Source organism: Stenella coeruleoalba, assembly GCF_951394435.1.
Source record: "Stenella coeruleoalba genome assembly, chromosome: 3".
Classification (NCBI taxonomy): Eukaryota; Metazoa; Chordata; class Mammalia; order Artiodactyla; family Delphinidae; genus Stenella; species Stenella coeruleoalba.
The window spans coordinates 109,261,608-109,278,583 of record NC_137148.1 but is presented as its reverse complement, the minus strand read 5'-3'; the positions used below and the strand labels follow the sequence as shown (position 1 = coordinate 109,278,583).

Below are 16,976 nucleotides of genomic sequence, written 5' to 3'. Positions count from 1 at the left end.
TACTCTGGAGGCGAGTGTTCTTTTCTTTCTACTAAAATCTTACACATACACACACACACACACACACACACACACACACACACGCGCGCGCGCGCGCGCGCGCGCGCCCTGCGCGCTCCCTGGTGGGGAGAGTAGGAAAGGAGAAAGTCGGGGGGTGGGGGTGGGCGGGGTTGGGGGGATCGGAGAGGACGGGAAGAAACCCGGAAGAGAGAAATGCTGAGATTGCCGGGAGGCAGATACCGCCCCCAACCAAACTGGTGATCTCCCCAGTCCTATCCGCCGCGGGGCAGTCCCTCCTGCAGCTGCTAGGGGCCGCCCGAGCTCGTGCTGGTGCCCACACGGGGCCTTTGCTGCCTGCGCTCGCCTTTGACATATCTTTGCACACAGATCCTCACGCTGTAGAGCTCTTCCCTCCCTCATCCCTTAGTTCTCTGCTGACACTTTCCCTGACTCCATCCAGGTCAAACCCTTTGGCGTGACGTCCCCTTCTAGCACCTCAGACCGCGCTTCCCTATTAACAGGACTGCCCTTGTGATTCACGTCTGCCATCCACCCTGGCTGTGGCTTCCTTGAGGGCACCACAGTACCTGTCTTGCTCCCCCTTGCACCCAGTGCCTAAGAAAATGCTTGGCACCTGAACAGGTGTAGCACTCAGGAGCCGTGGCCTGTGCTGGAGGGAGGCAGGCCAGGGCACCGACACGGTTGAGGCCAAGCAGAGGGAATTTATTAGAGAGGCAGGGCGTAAACATATTTACACGGGTGCGCGGGGACATTAAAAAAAGCAGAGGCGGGGATGGGAGGTTCCGGGAGCGGCTCAGACGAGTTCCACCTTGGCATTGGGGTACACCGCCACCACGTCGTAGCCCTCGGGCGGCTTGACGCGCGCCTTGGCGTGGCTTTCGCAGTAGAGCCGGTCGTCCAGAAAGAAGTAACCGCGCTGCTTGAGGTTCAGGCCGCAGTCGCTGCACATGAAGCACTCGGGGTGGTAGAGCTTGTCCCGCGCCTTGACGATGGTACCCCTGACGGGTGATCGGAGAGAACAGCGTCAGGAGCTGACCGATCCGAGAGCACGCCCCCACTAAGGGCCTCGGGCGGGGTCAGGGGACCACGGGGGTGGGGGTCGGGTGGGGAAGACAGGGGAGGTACTCACACGATGCCGTGGCCGCAGCGCGTGCACTCCGGCAGCCCCTGAAGGCCGCTCAGCGGAGCGCCTAGCTTGCCCGCCGTGGGCTTGAGGTTCCGGGGGCCGCCAGGCCCGGGCCGTTCCCCTGAAAGCCAGAGCACGATTGGCAAGAGCCCGGTGCGGAGGTCAGAAAAGGGAAAACTTCATTTCTGCGGAGTGTGGGGCTGGGCCCTGCTTCCGTAGCCACCGGCAAAGAGACTGGGATGGGGGTTGGAAGGGCGACAGGGGTTGGGTGGGAATGAGAAAGCCCGGGCGCAGCGAGGTGTGTGGGAGCGCGCTGAGGACACGGGGGGCGGGGCTAATGGCCGGGAGGCCGGACGTGGGGTCGCAAAGGCGTGGCTTGGGCTGGTTGGGGGCGCGGAGTTCGGTACCTCAGGGAGCGGGAAGGCAGGTGAGGTAAAATCTTACCGCCCTCGCCGGCCTCTAGCATGCCCTGCAAGTAGCGGAAGGAGCCTGACTGCTTGGGCTCCGCAGCCGTCGGCTCGGCCGACTCCCGAAGCATCCTGTACACCTCTGAGCCCAGGTCTACTCCGCAGTCGCGGCTCCGCGAAAGGCCTCTGGCCAGGTCAGTGCTGGGCGAAAGAAGATGCACTAAGGGACAGGGTTGCAGTACCAGTCTTCACTCTGCCAGCTCAAGGGTCTGGTGTGGTTTCATGAGTCAGAAGGCAATCAGCTGAGACCCAAGGATCAAGTGTTAAGGGTCAGGATGGGACCTGGTCTGAGATTTAAGGGCTCGGGGATTAGAATGGGATCTGGGTATGGCATCAAAGATTATGCCTCTGTACTACCTGTGGGGTGGAGACACGTGCAGGGTGCCCAACTGGGCCAGTAAAGTAGCCTCACTGCTGCTGCCATTGTGAGGGACTGGGAGGCGAGGTGACTGCCCGTAAGGAGATCCCAGGCCTGGCCTGCCATCTTCTGGCCCGAGCCCCGTGGCTGAGGGCCACCTGCTTGTCGCTGGACTGCCATCCTAGGAGAGAGAGGAGCCTGAGGCACTGGGAGACCCTCTGGGGTAGGCCCTCTGGCCATTCCTTGTACACCCACCCCTGCCCTGCTATGCCAAGCCTTCTTGGGTGTTGGCTGGCTACTCTTGCTCGGGCATCTCTTGGCTATGGTGCCCGGTCAGGGAAGGGGCTTGTGGGGAAAGGCTGAGCCTTGGGCCTGGTTCAATCCCTGCAGAAATGAGAAATGCTCATGGAAAGTCAGACACAAAAACCTGAGTCCCTGAGACTCAACGTTGGCTCATGAGCCCTGTGGTGGTTCTGACTACCAGTGCCCATGGGGGACAGTGTTGGGGCAGGACCATCCCAAGAAGCTTTTTAAGGCCAGCATGTCTGGTTCTGAGCGTATGGCTTCCTTGCAGAGGTGGTCCTGATACCAAGTCTTCTTCCCTGTCAGAAAGGTGCTGGGTACTGGATGGGCCCATGGCTGGGAATGCAAAAAAGGAATTCCTGTTCTGCAGCCAGGAAGGGTCATCAGTCATTGTGTCCCAAGACCCTTTAGTGGGAGCAGGCTGAGGTTTAAAGGTACCATTGTGAGGTCAGCCCCCTCCAGGCCTGTATTTTTTCCCCCATTTCCTGCTTCCCAGGCCAAAATAGGTGGCCTTCTGTAGACACAGCAGATAGGGGCAAAGGCTTGGCCAGGGCTCAAAGCTCCCCACACCACCACCCCACAGCCAGCCTGATGCCCACGGCTGAAACATTTGAGGAAGAATGCCCTGAAAATGCCTCCTCAGTCCATGAGAAGAGGTCAGGATCTCTGCAGGCGTGGTTTCTGAATTGGGACCTCAGATCTTTGTCGCTGCAGGGCCATGTTGCCCCTCGCTTGCAGGCACACAAGCCTGCCCTCAGCAGTGTGACAACAGGCATGCACACTCTCACAAGTACATTTACAGACATACCCATGCATGAAGGCAACACACAGGCACCAGCCAGTCCTCCACCTACATACACCTAATCACACAGACACAGTTACATATACTCGGAGCCAGTGCTGGTCATACTGGGGATGACCATGGTGACCTCCATGACACAGTTGGTGGCCAGAGCAGCCTGACTTTGGGGTGGGGCCCAAAAGCCCAGGCCATGAAGTTGTTCTCAGCCTCAGTCTGGGAGGTGACATGTAAATTTTTCCTCCCCTCTACAGTGTGAACAGGGATGCTAGGTGGGGAGGAAAGGACGCCTACCCTAGAGGGAAAGAGCAAGCCTTGGACTCGGTCAGCCTCCAGCTGGGGCACAGCTGAGCCTGCAGGGCTTTGCCCAAGCTGCTGCTTTCTACAGGTTCTGAGCTGGGCAGGGGCGTGAGGAATGGGCAAACTAGCAGCTGAGTGACTGAATGGGGGTGGTGTCCCAACTTCTCCCACCCCAACAGACAAAGGAGAGGGGGTCTCTCACTGCCCAGGTGGGCCCCCATCAACGAGGCAACAGCAGCAGAAAAACCTTTAGCCTTAGCCTCTGAGAAACCTGAGCACTCTCACACATGTGTCTGCAGGGCAGGCAGGCTGGGGCTGGCCTGGCCTCTAATGGGGACCAGATGGGCCATGGGCCGTGGGGGCAGGGCTGGGCCCCGTACAGAACAGGGCTTCAACAGGAAGGGGGAGCTGGAGGGACTTGGAGGGAGGAAGCCCTCACTGACCCCCACCCAGCAGGGTGTGGGAGTTTATTGCAGGATCATCAGAGCCACTGCCCCTCCCATGGCCACCCATGCAGCAGCCTCTCTAGGTCTGAACTCAGTGGTTAGGACACACGTGGTGACCTCAGTGTTGGTTTGAGTCTCAGCTCTATCACTCGCTCACTGAGCAAGTTACATCACCTCTCTGAACCTCAGTTTCTTCATCTGTGAAACGGGGATGATGGTTTCTATCATAAGTTCCTCGTGGAGATAAAATGAGACAGTTGCATACAAAGCACTTAGCATAGTGCCTGACACACATCCATTTTTGGATGAATGGCTGTCATGGGCATTCCTGAGCCCCCATTCCTGGATTTCCCTTCTCCACGGTGTGCCTGGTACCATGTGTTCCCCGTGTCTGAGTACCCGCCAGCTGCCGATTTGGTTGTTGAAGTCTCAGTGGGCTAGTCAGCAGCATGGGGGTAACTGCTAGCTTGCTCATCAGCTCCAGCATGACTGTGGTCAGAATCTAGGACACTCAACTTGGACAGAGGTGGGCACTAAATCCAGGTGAGCAGGTGGCACCTCCCAGAGGCCAAGTTCTAGCTCCCTGCTGGTCTGGAGAGGACAGGCTGAGTCCTGCGCTGCCTGCTGCACCTGGCTTGCCTTAACCTATCACCTGGTTCTCAGTTCAAATGCCACCCTCTCTGGGAAACCTTTTCTGATCACCATCCTTCCTCCACTCTGGGCTGTGTTCCCACGTAAGGGCTGAGAGAAGGAGACTCCAATGACTCTATATGGAAGGTGGGCCTGAAGCCCCAGTTGATGAGTGCCAGGGTACCTTGTGCTGGTCTTAGGGCCAGCTGTCGTCTTCCCCTCCTGTGATGGCTCCAGCTGGGCCCACCGCCCTCCCCCCTGCAGGTAGAGGGTGGGAGCAGTATGGAGACAATGGGCCCTGTATCTGTGTTACTGAGGACACGGCCCTACAGGGGCTGGGTGTGGGTGTTTCTGTTCCCCCTTCCATGGAGCTCATGACCTTTTAAGCACGAAAGGGGGGCAGCAGCTGAGGGGCTGCCCTGTTGCTTGTGGAAAATCCCCCCGCTTCCAGCCTGAGCCCCACAGCCTGGCCCTTGAGGAGGTCAGTGAGGGAAAGTGTGGGACAGAGGGAGCTGTTCTCCAGCCCCCAGCCCCACTGGCCCAGAGCCTCTCCTGGAGGACTCAACAGACTTGAGCTTCATATTCCAAAGCTCAGGCCCCCTTGTCCTATCCATCTTGGTACTTACACACGAGAGCTGGGCTCACACATGAGCTGGGGGCCTATACTACGCTATTGCCGTTTCGCCCATGTCAAGCCTGGGTGATTTGTCTATGCCCCCCAGCCCCTGTCCCCATGGGTCCATGGAACTACCAGAGCAAGCTTCTGAGACACAGGTGTGGCCACAAATCTCTTCAAGAACAGCTGAGGTCCTGGGTAGAGGAAACCGAGAGCCTCTCTGTGCCCTCAGCCCTCACCTCTGCCCCCTGCCACCCCTGGGACTTTTTTCTCTGAACCTACGGTGCACAATCTCACCTCTGGGCCTTTGTATGTGCTTCACTTTGTATGTGGCACACTTCTCTCCATGCCCCTTTGCCTCCCTTATTCTTCCAGACCCTTAGGTCTTGGCTTGGATACCCCCTCTTCCAGGGAGCCCTCTCTGACCCCTTGAGTCAGATACCTACTCTGGACTCCTTTGACCCCTGGCTTCTTCCATCCCAGAACTGCTAGGTGCCTCTCCCCTTCCAGAATGGGCACTCCCTGCGTATGGCAAGCACCTGGCTTCAGGGATGCCAGCAAAAGCAAGGTAGGGAACAAATGTCAGAGAAAGATGGGGACTGGGATAGGGGGTGAGGGAGAGGCCATGGCAAATCATTCCCTCTGGTACAGCAAAGCCTCCGTGGAGAGAGAGTGGATATGAGCAGGCCCTGGGGGCCATGGTCCCACATGCTGGGTCCCAAGTTCTGGCTCCATCATAGACCAGTCGAGTCTCCGCCTTGCCCAAACTCAGTGGCCCAGAAATAGCGAGTTCACTCTGGATACCTCAGCTTTGCCCACTTGGCCACCCCTCAAGCCCATGGCAAAATGAGGCCCTAAAGCAGCCTGGCTCCACCTCACGCTCCTTGAGGATAGCACCATAGCTGTGACTCCTGTCATACACAGACAGGTGAATGAGCAGACAGGCCTGCAGCCTGAGGTCTGCTAGCTGTGATCATGGAATGGCCAGGAGAAAACTTCAGTCTTGGATAGGGCAAGGCAGTGCCTTATTTTCTAAGGTTGGCTCTGGCCAGGTAGGTGCCCAAGGCTAGGATGAGACAGAAGAGTGCCCCATAGCCTGAGGTCACTCCACAGCCTATGGCTGTCCCCCACCCCTCCCCCAAGTCTGGTGACTTCCTCCTGATCTGGCAACACTGGGCGACAGAGTGAAACCCAGCTGGGTAAGTGGTAGCCCTGAGCCAAGGCCTGGCCCAGTCCCTGCCCACCACAGGCACCATTGTCCCAGAATCCAGGACTGCTTAGAGTACTGACAGAGCCCACAGCAGGTACCCGTCACCTTGGGAGCCCCTGATGGGGCATGGACAGAGCCCAGAGAAGCCTTCTGCTTCAGTCTCTGAGAACCGCAGTGAGGACATCCAATGCAGTTAAACCCGTGGACAAGGCCCGGCCTCTCTGCCCTGGGCTTGCTCTGAGCTAGGCCAGGCCAGGCCAGGCCAGGTGGTGTATGTACATACCTGGGCCTCGGGATCGATGTGGATCCTGTGTGCCTGAGCCTTGCTGTCCTCTGGGGTATTGGGCCAGCTCCTGCCTTCAGGCCTGTGGCAGGAATTAGGATTGTCAGAAATCTCTGCTTACTAGCCCACCATGCCTGGGAACTAGGACCAAGAAGTGCTGGGGTCTGGGCCCAGGGCCACCCAGGACCAGGCTTGGTACCCTGCATGGATAAGGATACTACCCCAGCTCTTTCCCCTGCGCCAGTATGCTGGCCTTCGTGGCAAGGAGACACAACGCTAGATCTGCCACTCACCTGGGGTAGGCTGTGTGCCCTTTCTCCACCAGCTGCTCCTTCCCCCTCTGGTCTGGTTCCTAGAAAGGAAGCCCTGCAGCTTCCCCACCTTTCCACCCTGTCTGTGGCCTATGGAAGCTCAGCATAAAGAGGGCCAAGCTCGTGGCGGAGCAAGCCAGGCCTTACACGTTGATCAGCTAGGAGCCCATCCACTCCTCCCGCTTCCATTCACAGCCTCTGATGGGGCCTGGGAGTCAGGCATCCGTGGGCCCAGGAAAAGTGGAATGGAGGCTCTGAGGGGTGCACCTCCCTGACTGCTGCCGCTGGCAGAGTCATCATCAATGTCTGCCCAGCCCAGATGGGAAACAGGCCATTAGGAAATTCCTGCTTCGCCATAGAAACCAAAAGCCAAACACCACTCAGGAGGGAGAAAAACATCATAAACCTGCCATAAGTGGGGGCAGGCAGGGCCGAGAGGCTACAGGCCTGGGGCCCAGTCCTGCCACTGAGTAGTCCTGTGAGAAGGCAGGCCAGGAGGGTGTGTGGACCCCGGATTGGCAGGTGGGTGTGAGTGAGGCTGGTTACACCAAAGGGGAATAATGTCCCCACTCTGCCCCACAGGGCCTCCTGGGTCTTCTCAGGGGTCTTACCACTGGGCTAGCAGCTCAACCCTGACCCTGTCCCCGCACTCAGCAGAGGATTTTAACAATTTGATTACACGTGTAGTCCACACTCACTCTGCTCTTCCTCACCATTGCCCATTCCTTGGTCCCCTGCAGGCTACCTCTCTTCTCCACAGCCTTTCAGAGGCCTGTGGCCCCAAGGCTCTGCTGTTCTATCCCCCACTGGCATCTGGCTCCAGCCCCCTCAGCCAGGCTCCCAACTGACTGCCCTAGCTCACAGCTCTAACTATGGTCTCTATGCACTCAGAACTCTGCTGGAATAAACCTAGGACATCTTGTGTGGCTGTTTGGCCTTATACTTCCTTGAAGTCCTGCCCAGAAGAGAAGTACAAGCCTGCGGTCTGAAGATCAGAGGGTACAAAGTACCCAGAGCCATCAGAGTGGCCCAAAGGCATAAGATTGGAATGAGAGGCTTATTCATGTGTCAACCTCCACCCCCAGGTCTCCATACTTTAGGCTGAGCAGGTAGCTCCATCTGCCATCTTTAAGGCCACCAAAGGGTGGGCTGTACAAATCCATCCTGTATCCCATGTAATAGGTGACAGGGACCTCACCAGAGGCCCCAGCGTTGCAGCTGATGCCAGGAAGGTCCTGGACCTACAGAACATGCCCAGAAATTATGGGTTAGCTTGGATTGCTGGATACCTGGCTCTGAGTTCCAGACAAAGTAAGCATAGCGGGGAAGCTGGGCCTTTACTTCACTTTTCATCCTGTGGAGAAGTCTGTGGAGGAGTACAGCCCTCTGTACGCAAGAGGGCAGGTAGGGAAGCTGGCCTAGGTAGAGCTCTGGGAGCGCTGGCACAGAGTAGCTCCCTCCAAGCAGCTCACCAGGCCAATCTTCCACAGACCCCATGTTAGGGGTTGTCTTTGGAGGCTCAGGCATAAGTCCTGGCATGACAGGCAGGATAGAGAGCAGGGTCAGAGGCCTTGCAGGTGAGAAGGCACCCAGGAGAAGAGATGCTGGCCCAGAAGATCAAGGTGGCCCCTGTGTCTTGATCCCCCAGAATCTGCATGTGTGAGAATTAGGGATAGGGGGCTGGGGGACATGACATCAGGTTTTCACCCTGACGAAGCAGACCCTGTATGTCATCCTCACTCAATCCCAGATCCCCCATTTTGAAGGTGAGGAAGCTAAGGGCTCTGATATTAAATCACTAGGACAACACAGTTCTCAAGTGCAGAGCTGGGACTGGAACCCAGATCTGTGATAGGAGAGAGTGTGCTCTCACCTGCTCCATGGCCAGGCAGCATCTGGGGGCTCAAATACCCAGTGTGGAACAGGTCAGTGGACCCCTGGCTCATCCATGCCTGGCTTGGAACAAATGGCCAGGGAAGGAAGGAAGGAAGGAAGGGGGACCTCCACCCTGCCCCCACCCTGCTACCCTCCCCTGACATCATTCCCTCTGTGGACCTCCTGAATCAGGCCCCCTGTGAGCCTCCCCTGCCCCTTGTCCCACTGCTATCAGGGCTTCCCTTATTCAGCCATGCAGAGACAAGGCCAGAGGTGAATCAGGGCCCAGGAACCCAGCCAAGTTGGGTGGCCTCAGAGGCCCCTCGTGGGCAGAGCAGTGCTGATGCTTCCCCCAGACAGCCTGTACCTCGGTCTCAGAGAGGGTGATGAATGTGATCCTGCTTTATGGAGAAGGAAACCCAGGCTCACAGAGGTCATCTGGTGAGCCTAAGAGCCCCAAAAGTCTGGAAGAGGGCCAGCTCTGCTGAACTCCCAGGACAGAGCCTCCTCACTGCAGGCCAGGTGGAGTGTACAAGGCTCTGGACTTGCAGCTGGGCCCACTCAGCGCCGAGAGCAGAGTCAGGGTCCTGACTTCAACACGGACCTGGGCCAGACGTAAATGGGGCTACTTCAGAAGGCTTCCCACCGTGTTTAACGGCTCTGAGCCCATGGATTACACCCTGCCCTGCTGGCTCTAAGGCCTGGTTAGCCGTGTTGTGGTTTGGGGAGGATTCACCTACACACACCCACATGGGGTTGTGGAAAGTCGCTGTTAACAGTGAACGTGGCAGAGGTGAGCAGTTATGTCTGACTTCCCTGGATCTAGGCAAGACAGGGGGAGGGAGATCCCGCCCAGCCCGGACCCAGCCGACTGCCATCAGCCTGAGCAAGGCTGGAGATGCCCCAGGTAGACCTTCCATCCTGGAGCATGTCCAGGGCACAAGTGGGGCTTGGTGACCCCCCAATCCTCGCCTTCCTGATGGGCAGTATAGCATTACACAGTCCACGGCATCCAGATTTAAGCAGGGCAGAGGTTTGGGCCATAGTGGGGACAGCTGAGGCAGGGCAGCTGTGGGGCTCGTAGAAGTGGTCAGCAGTCAAGCAGAAGGAATGGAGTCTTTGGGAGTGAGGGAGACCTGAGGTCAGATCTTGCTTCACCACTGCTCTGCTGTGTGACTTGAAGCACCCTCCAAACTTTCTGAGTCTCAGTTGTCTCACGTGTAAAGTGGAGACTATATTAGGTTTTACCTTATCGAGTTGGTTTGACAGTTAAACAAGGTGTTGAACGATAAAATTCTTTGAACTGGTCATCAAGCTCGTCACTCGTGGGTGGGAAAAGGACTGAAATCACACACACCTCACCCCCGGTTTGAGGCTACTCAAGGTCTTAGTTCAGCCCTGATTTTGGGCTGCCTACCCCCTGCCATAAGTCCCCCAACATAGTTCCAGCCATAGGTTAAATGGGTGCTTCTTCCTCTCTTAAGCCACCTGCATCTCCAAACAGTGCCTGTCAAACCCCTGTGAAAGTGCTGCTCCATAGGAGTGGGGTGCCAGGAACTGAAGCAGAGAGGCTGTGTGAGGCCCAGCTCACCCAGGATGTTGGCCACCCAGAACCGAGCCTCCCCTGATTCACCCGCATCATCCTGGCCCAGCCTGCCCTGTGCGTACCTGCTCACGGAGAGTATGAGGTGGTCATGGCAGCCCTTGATGCGGTTCTGTGCCTCCAGGTGTGTCATGAGCTCTGTGCTCTCACCATTGATGGCCTGGATCAGGTCTCCAGGGCACAGTGCAGCCAGGGCAGCCTTGCTGCCAGCATGGACCTGTGGATGGACAAGCCAGATGGCTGGACATTGGTCATTATGTGGCCTTGCTGCGGGCTCTGTTCTAGACCCCTTCCAACCTCAGAACTGGGCCAGTGTAGCCCTGCTGCCCATGTGACCTGTGGGTGGGCAAGTTGAGTTCCCACATGGCTTTGCTGAAGCCTCTGCTCCAAACAAGCCCAACTGCAGCACCTGGAGGTCTGGTGAGGTATGAAGGGCATATGAGAGGGGCTTCCTCTGGGTTGGGACAAATGGGATGTCACTCTTGCAGCCTGCATACATGCAAGGGACACAGAAGGATATGTGTTCTCCAGCAGATACAAAGCATGGACATGTCACAGGTACCCTGTATTGCCCCACCCAGACAGACCACATAGTAGCCCCTTGACCTGATGTTCAAACCCTTAGTGACCTTTTTCCCTCTCATCCCCACCCCTCCACATTTACCTCCACACACCCACACTCTATCCAGACCATCTGAACGTCAAGGGGGTACTCACGGGTACCAGATAGCTCTCACCTTCACACTGCTACAGATGCTGTTCCCTCTACCTGGAACACACTTTCCTTTGACCCCAAACCCTAATTACCAGCTTATGCCTCCTCATCCTTCAGGTCTCAGGCTCTCAGCAGAGGCCATTTCTCCTGGAAGCCTCTCCTCTGGGGTCCCACAGTACCCTGTGCACCCCCTTTACCACTCTGCTCCCCTAACATTGTTAGTGCCTCATTCTGTGCTGTCACCTCCCCAGGCAAGTCGAGGGCCATCTACTTTTAGCTGCCAGCCTGCGCTCCCGGGTCACAATTTCACCTCCCTTTCCTCTGGAGGACAGGCACAAAGGCCACCCCAGTGCCACTGTTGATCCCAGAGGGTCAAGCAGTGTCCACATCTGGAGGCTCCTACAATGCCAGTCCCTTGACATGTGCCACATGAGGTTGGGAATAAGCTCACAGGAGGCCTAAGTAAGCAGCCTCGGGAGGGAATTCAGGCAACAGGACATCCTTTACCCTGTCCCTGGTCCCAGCACAGCCTTTGGAAAGAGACTTTAGGGACCCTCATTCCTCCCAGCCTCTCAAGCTGTGGCTCAAGAGCTGTCAGTGGCACTGTCCCTGTTGGGGTGGGAGCTCCTGGAGGCCTGGTCAGGCTCAGCTTAGCCAGTTCTCTGTAGTGAGCGGACAAAGCTGAGGTGCTGGCAGCTCCTTGGCTGGAGTCCTGGTGTGGGTACTGCCAAGCAACCTGCCCTGAAATAGGCTGCCCCAAGGAATGTTCTTCTGGAGCATGCTACCCTCAGCCAACCAGCCCACCACTAATGTTCCTTTGTAGGGCATGGGCACCTACACAGGCCTGTCTTCCCAGGGAAGGCACCCACTTGGCACCATCCCACCCTCCCCCCAAGGCCCTGCTCTAGGCCCCCTCTCCTACACGGATACCTGCTCTGTGACATGGCCTGGGCTCAGTGCTTTAGCCATAACTAGCTCATGGCAACCTCTCAACCACCTGATGAGACAGAGGCTGTTCTCATTCCTATTTTCAGATGAAGAAAGAGAGGCTTTGGGGATGGGGCATTTTGCCCCAGTCCCCATGCTGGAGAGGAGTCTTCTTCCTCAGGGGGGTGGCTAGCTGCAGGCTGACTCAGCCAGCACAAGGGGTGCATTCAGGCCCCTGTGGGTGGAGGAAGTTCTCGAAAGCAGGGGTGGCTGGGACTCTGCCAGTTCCGTTAGCTTGGGAGTTCTGGTCAGAGAGGGCGTGAGGCCAGGAAACCGTGACTCTTCCAACTGCCTTTACATGCATTGTTTCATTAGTCCTCAAGGCAAGCCTATTTCCTAGATGAGGAAACCAAGGTCCAGAGAAGTACAGGACACTCAACTGATAAACGGCAGAGTTAGGATTTCAGTCCAGACCAACCAATTCCAAATGCTATGCTCTTAACCAGTGTGCTTTTCTGCAAAAGGGAGTGAGGGGAGAGACAGTGTCCCAAGCAGAAGGATCAGCATGTGTAATAGCTCATCTGGGAGTGAAAGTAAGAGCAGGCTCCTGTGGCAAAAATATCACCAAAATATCGGTGAGGAGAGAGTGGAAGAGATGAAATGAGAGGAAAAAGCAGGGACCAGACCTACAGGCCTTGTAGGCCCAGGCGAGAGGATTCTAAACAGGGACATCGCAGGACAGAGTTGAATTCAGGCTGATCCTTCTGGCTGCTGAGTGCAGGATAAACAGACAGAAGGAAGAGAGAGAGGAGTGGTGAAGTCAGCTGGGAGGCTGGGGCGTGAACCAGCCCCTTCACCTATAGCAGCTACATTTAAAGCCCCTGTGTCACTCCACCTGGCCTAGAGGCAAAAAGCCCCTACAGGGAGCTGGGCATACAGTTAGTGGTGTTCATTCCAGGCACTAGTTTCTAGGGACCTGGTAGCAACAACCCATTAGGATTCCAAGGTCACTGTAGTTTGTGAGGAAGGAGCCCTGGGCAATGTTTGGGGGGGCTCCCAGAGGCTTTGTGGGCTGAGATTGCATAGTCCCAGCTCTGCCAGGCAGCCAGCCTCCTCTCTGTCTGAGTGTGGCTGTCTCCACTGGGTGGGGGAAGTCCCGTAAGCATGGGAGGGGTCGGGTCTTGAACCCCCTCGGTGAGGACACTCCCACATATAATCAGTGTCTGTAGACCTGCCCTTGAGGTACCTGCTGGGCAAGCTGTGGCCTGTGTCTCCTCAGCCCTGTAAATCTCCCCAGATCCCACCCAAACCCAGGCTCAGCCATCCTGGCTCCTCAGGCCTTAGCTGCTGCTCTGAGACTTTGGGGGGACAAGGCGGGGGTGTTCTTCCTGGTAAACCCTTTCCAGCCTGTCTGCCTGCCAGCGGCCTGCATCCCGATTAGCTCCAAACAAGGCCGCCGCTGTTGCTGCCGCTGTGACGTGTGGAGGCCTTTCCTCGGCGGGCAGGCAGCCGCGTGGGCAACAGATGTCTCTGCTCCCTGCTGCCTGCGGCCGTCAGCCGCTGCCACTTAGCCTGTCAGCGGCCTCACGCCCAGGGTGGCTGGCCCGCCGGCTGGCCTAGCACCCCCAACAGCCTGCCTTGGTGGTGGACACACAGCATGACACTCACTGGCAGACACAGATGTGCACGCTCTCTCTCTCTCTCTCTCTCTCTCTCTCACACACACACACACACACACACACACACACACACACAGGCCCCCAGCAGGGCTCTCTCAGGGAAGTGGGAGATGAAAGGCTCCCAGATGTGTTGAAGGCCCACCTCACTCAGCCCCAAAGGACCTGGTGACCATGGGGTGAGGGCAGATGTGGGAATCCTCCCAGGACAGCTGGGCCTGCCTGTCACCCTGGCCCCCAGAAACGGGATTCCATGATTCCATGCTCCACCAGGTGCCCACCCCTTCCCCTAAACTGGAAAGAAGACTCTGAAAGCCCAGCCAGCTTGGTCCAGCCCCCATGGCGAGAGGTGGCAGAAGGGTGGGGGGAAGGTGCTCTCAGTTCCCCCGATACAGGGCCCCGAAGACCAGAGCAGCTTGTATGGGGTCAAGGGATGGCCCCAGGTCCCCTTCTCTCTTCCCTTCAGACTGGGAGCCCCCAAGGGCAGGGCCTGGGTTCTCTCCTCTTCTGTACCCTAGCCTGGGACCCCCAGGGGCAGCGTCTGAGTCCCGTCTTCTGGCCCTTCAAATATGGGACCCCAAGGCTGGGCCAGGATCCTGTCTTTCCCAGTTTGGGTACCCCCCTCTGACAGGGCCCGAGTCATGTCCTCTGTTCCTCTGTCCTCCTCAGATTAGCCACCACCTGGGGTGGTGCCCCCTCCTTCTCCTCCTCTGCCTAAACCTGGGGCAGTGCATGGCCACAGAAACTTGAGGAACTGGGTGGAGGTTATCCTGGCCCCTGGCCTTGTGTGTCTTGTGGCAAGGGGGTCTCAGAACTGCATAGTCAAGTCTCCCTTTCCCTGGAAGCCAAAAATTCCTCCTGGTCACTTCCCCTTAGGACAAGTGAGGTCATGGATGAGAGACTGACCAAAACCAGAGTGGGGAACTGGATGAATCTTTCTTTCTTCAGTTTCAGAGAGGACCCCAGACCTCCTTGGGATCACTCAGCTCTACTGGCAGGGACCCTTGATAAGCGGAGTCTCTCAAGTCATTTCGCTTGAAATTTTCAGGCTGCATTCAGTTGAAGCAGCATCTCTGGGCCTCTGGAGATCAGTCCAGATCTCTGGCCCATGACTTTGGCCTGCAGTGAGTCCCCCAGAATGAGGCCAGCAGGGAGGCTGGTTTGTGAGCTCTTGGGGGGAATCCTTCAAGGGATAAGGGCAGGTAGGCCCAGCGGGAGGGGGAGGGGGCTGTGGCGACGCTGCCCAGCCTGGAAGCCTCCTCTACAGCCTGTGGGTCACCGAGGCCAACCCTTGGCCTTCGAGCCTCCAGGACGTCGGGGATCCGGGTCCCGGGTGGACTGTAAGGACTGGGTCTCAGATTCAGGACCTCCCCGCCGCCCTGTGGCCGCTGGACTCACCCGCGAGATGGTGAGGGGTACGCTGAAGTCCCGGCCGCCCACCAGGCGGAAGCCCCAGGGCGAAGGGCCGCGCAGGGTCACGGAGTGGGGCATCGCGAGCCGGAGCTGCGGCCGGAGCTTGAGCCGGACACTGAGGAGCCGCCGCCGCCGCCGCCGCCTGGACGCCGCGCCCCGCCCCTGGCCCGCCCGCCCCCGTACCCCCCTTCGCCCGGCCCCCGCCCCTGCTCCCCGCGCGCCGGGATTGGCCCCGCGGCCGACCCGACCCTCCCACTTCGGGGGGCTCAGAGGACCCGCCCCTCAGCCCCGGCCGCCTGCAGCCCGGCACCCCCGCCAGGTTCTCAGAGAGCCGGGACTGGAACGGCCCCGACGTCCGAGATCCTGCCCCGGCCTCCGCTCTGCGGGCCGCGGACCGGAGCCCGGCTGTGGAAGCTCAAGCCTGGCCCTTTGAAGTCGCTTCTGCGGGGCGGCGCCCCAGCCCGGGGAAGGATGGGGGGCAGGGGCAGCCCAGATGGGGGATGGGGCCGTGCCTTGCTCCGAAACCTCCTCAAGGTCCTGACAGGCAAACCTGCGACCCCACCCCTCAGTGCGAGGAGTCCTCTGAACAGCGAACGAGCACTGATGGGGAGCCCTGGGCCTGAGCAGGCCTGGGCCAGTGTCACAGACCCAGGATGACAGCGGGCAGTGCCAAGTATGGGAGCAGGAACAAAAAAGTATCCAACCTCATTTGGAGAGGTCAGGAAGGCTCTCTGAAAGAGGTGACCGCTGACTTGAGTTTAGAAGCAAGGTGCCCTGTCTTGTCCTTCCAGGTGTCATTGCTTCCCCAGGACACTCAGGCCTTCTCCAGCTGCCCTGTCCTTCCAGGCCTTATCCCTGCGTACATGACCCCCTTCCTTCCTCCCTTGCAAGGAGCTTTGTTTCCCCAGGCTACCTAGAAAAGGAGCAGCTAGGGTAGCTGGGGTCTTGGCTGTGCCACGTTGGAGGTGTGCGAAGTACTGAGGGGAGTGGAATTTGGGGCAGCCCTTCTCTTGGGACCCTCCCTAGTCTTCTCTCCACTCTCAACCATTGTCCTCCAGGAACAGCCTTTGCAGGTGCCACGGCCTAGCCAGGGCCCCACTTACCACTCTCAGACCCTCCTGGACACTTTGGTCTGGCTACATCAGGGCGGCACTGTCTGTCGTTCCAGACCCTGAGGGGCCCCTAACTTAGCCATTCTTGATAACCCTGTGTGCCCTCTTGTCCAAGTTCTGTTATGGCTGCTGCCCTTGGGATGCTAACAGGTTATGGGGGAAGATGTGTCTATGGAATCTGTAACACCTCAAGAAGGAGGACGCTTGAGAGGCACAGACTTAGGGTAGTCCAAGGAAGTGCGGGTGCCCTTCAGGGTGGAATATGGATGCCTCTCTGGGAGACGGGGTGCTGCTGTCTGTTCAGCTGGCAGAGAAACATGAGTGGTGTGTGTGGCAGTGGTGTGTGTGTGTGAGGATGTATATGGGGGTGTGTGTGTGTATGTGTACATATCCAGGGAGTGCCAGCCATTGGGCTCTCAATACTGTGAGGGAGAAGGTTTCTGCTCAGCTCTGTACAGACTTAGGCTCAACGGGGACCGAGTGGAAGGGCCAGTAAGAGAGTTGGCTGCTGGATGGTCTCTTGGGAACCCTTAGGCCAGAGGCTCCCCAGGACTTGGACCCCATTGAATGATGTGAAGATTGGGGGCAACTAGCACTATCACTGACTGTCCGAGGATTAAGTGCACAGCATGGCTGGGTGGTCAGAAACCTCATCGGGACTCCAAGAGCCATGGTGAATGAAAATGGTGCAGAGCTTTGCTGTGGGGAGGGGGACCTCAGGAGTCTGTGGAAGTTCCTGCCCAAGGCATCCCACAGTAGATTCCTGAAACTCTTCCTTAGACGTT

The 16,976-nt window shown here is 57.9% G+C and overlaps 1 protein-coding gene across 2 annotated transcripts; it reads right to left on the bottom strand.

Annotated features, from left to right (window-relative positions):
* Positions 1 to 690: 690 nt before the first annotated feature.
* PDLIM4 (PDZ and LIM domain 4) lies at positions 691 to 15,246 on the bottom strand. 2 transcript variants are annotated; one of them, XM_079918115.1, is made up of 7 exons: positions 15,065 to 15,242; positions 10,414 to 10,565; positions 6,560 to 6,641; positions 1,972 to 2,153; positions 1,592 to 1,755; positions 1,151 to 1,268; positions 691 to 1,019 (listed from the first exon to the last, which is right to left on the bottom strand). In XM_079918115.1, the coding sequence occupies exons 1-7, from the start codon at positions 15,155 to 15,157 to the stop codon at positions 815 to 817; spliced, it is 996 nt and encodes a 331-aa protein (XP_079774241.1). In that variant the 5' UTR covers positions 15,158 to 15,242; the 3' UTR covers positions 691 to 814. The 2 variants fall into 2 exon arrangements, 1 of the variants encoding a protein (XP_079774241.1); XR_013827745.1 differs by having other exon boundaries at positions 882 to 1,019; positions 1,151 to 1,381; positions 15,065 to 15,246.
* Positions 15,247 to 16,976: the final 1,730 nt, after the last annotated feature.

What these genes read in the sequence shown, in the direction of transcription:
- PDLIM4 (XM_079918115.1), bottom strand. Translation starts at nt 15,157, where the DNA reads ATGCCCCACTCCGTGACCCTGCGCGGCCCTTCGCCCTGGGGCTTCCGC. An exon ending in ACATCGATCCCGAGGCCCAG is followed by an intron (nt 2,154 to 6,559) that starts GTATGTACATAC and finishes TCTCTCTCCTAG; the next exon opens with GATGGCAGTCCAGCGACAAG. An exon ending in CACGTGTCTCCACCCCACAG is followed by an intron (nt 1,756 to 1,971) that starts GTAGTACAGAGG and finishes TCTTTCGCCCAG; the next exon opens with CACTGACCTGGCCAGAGGCC.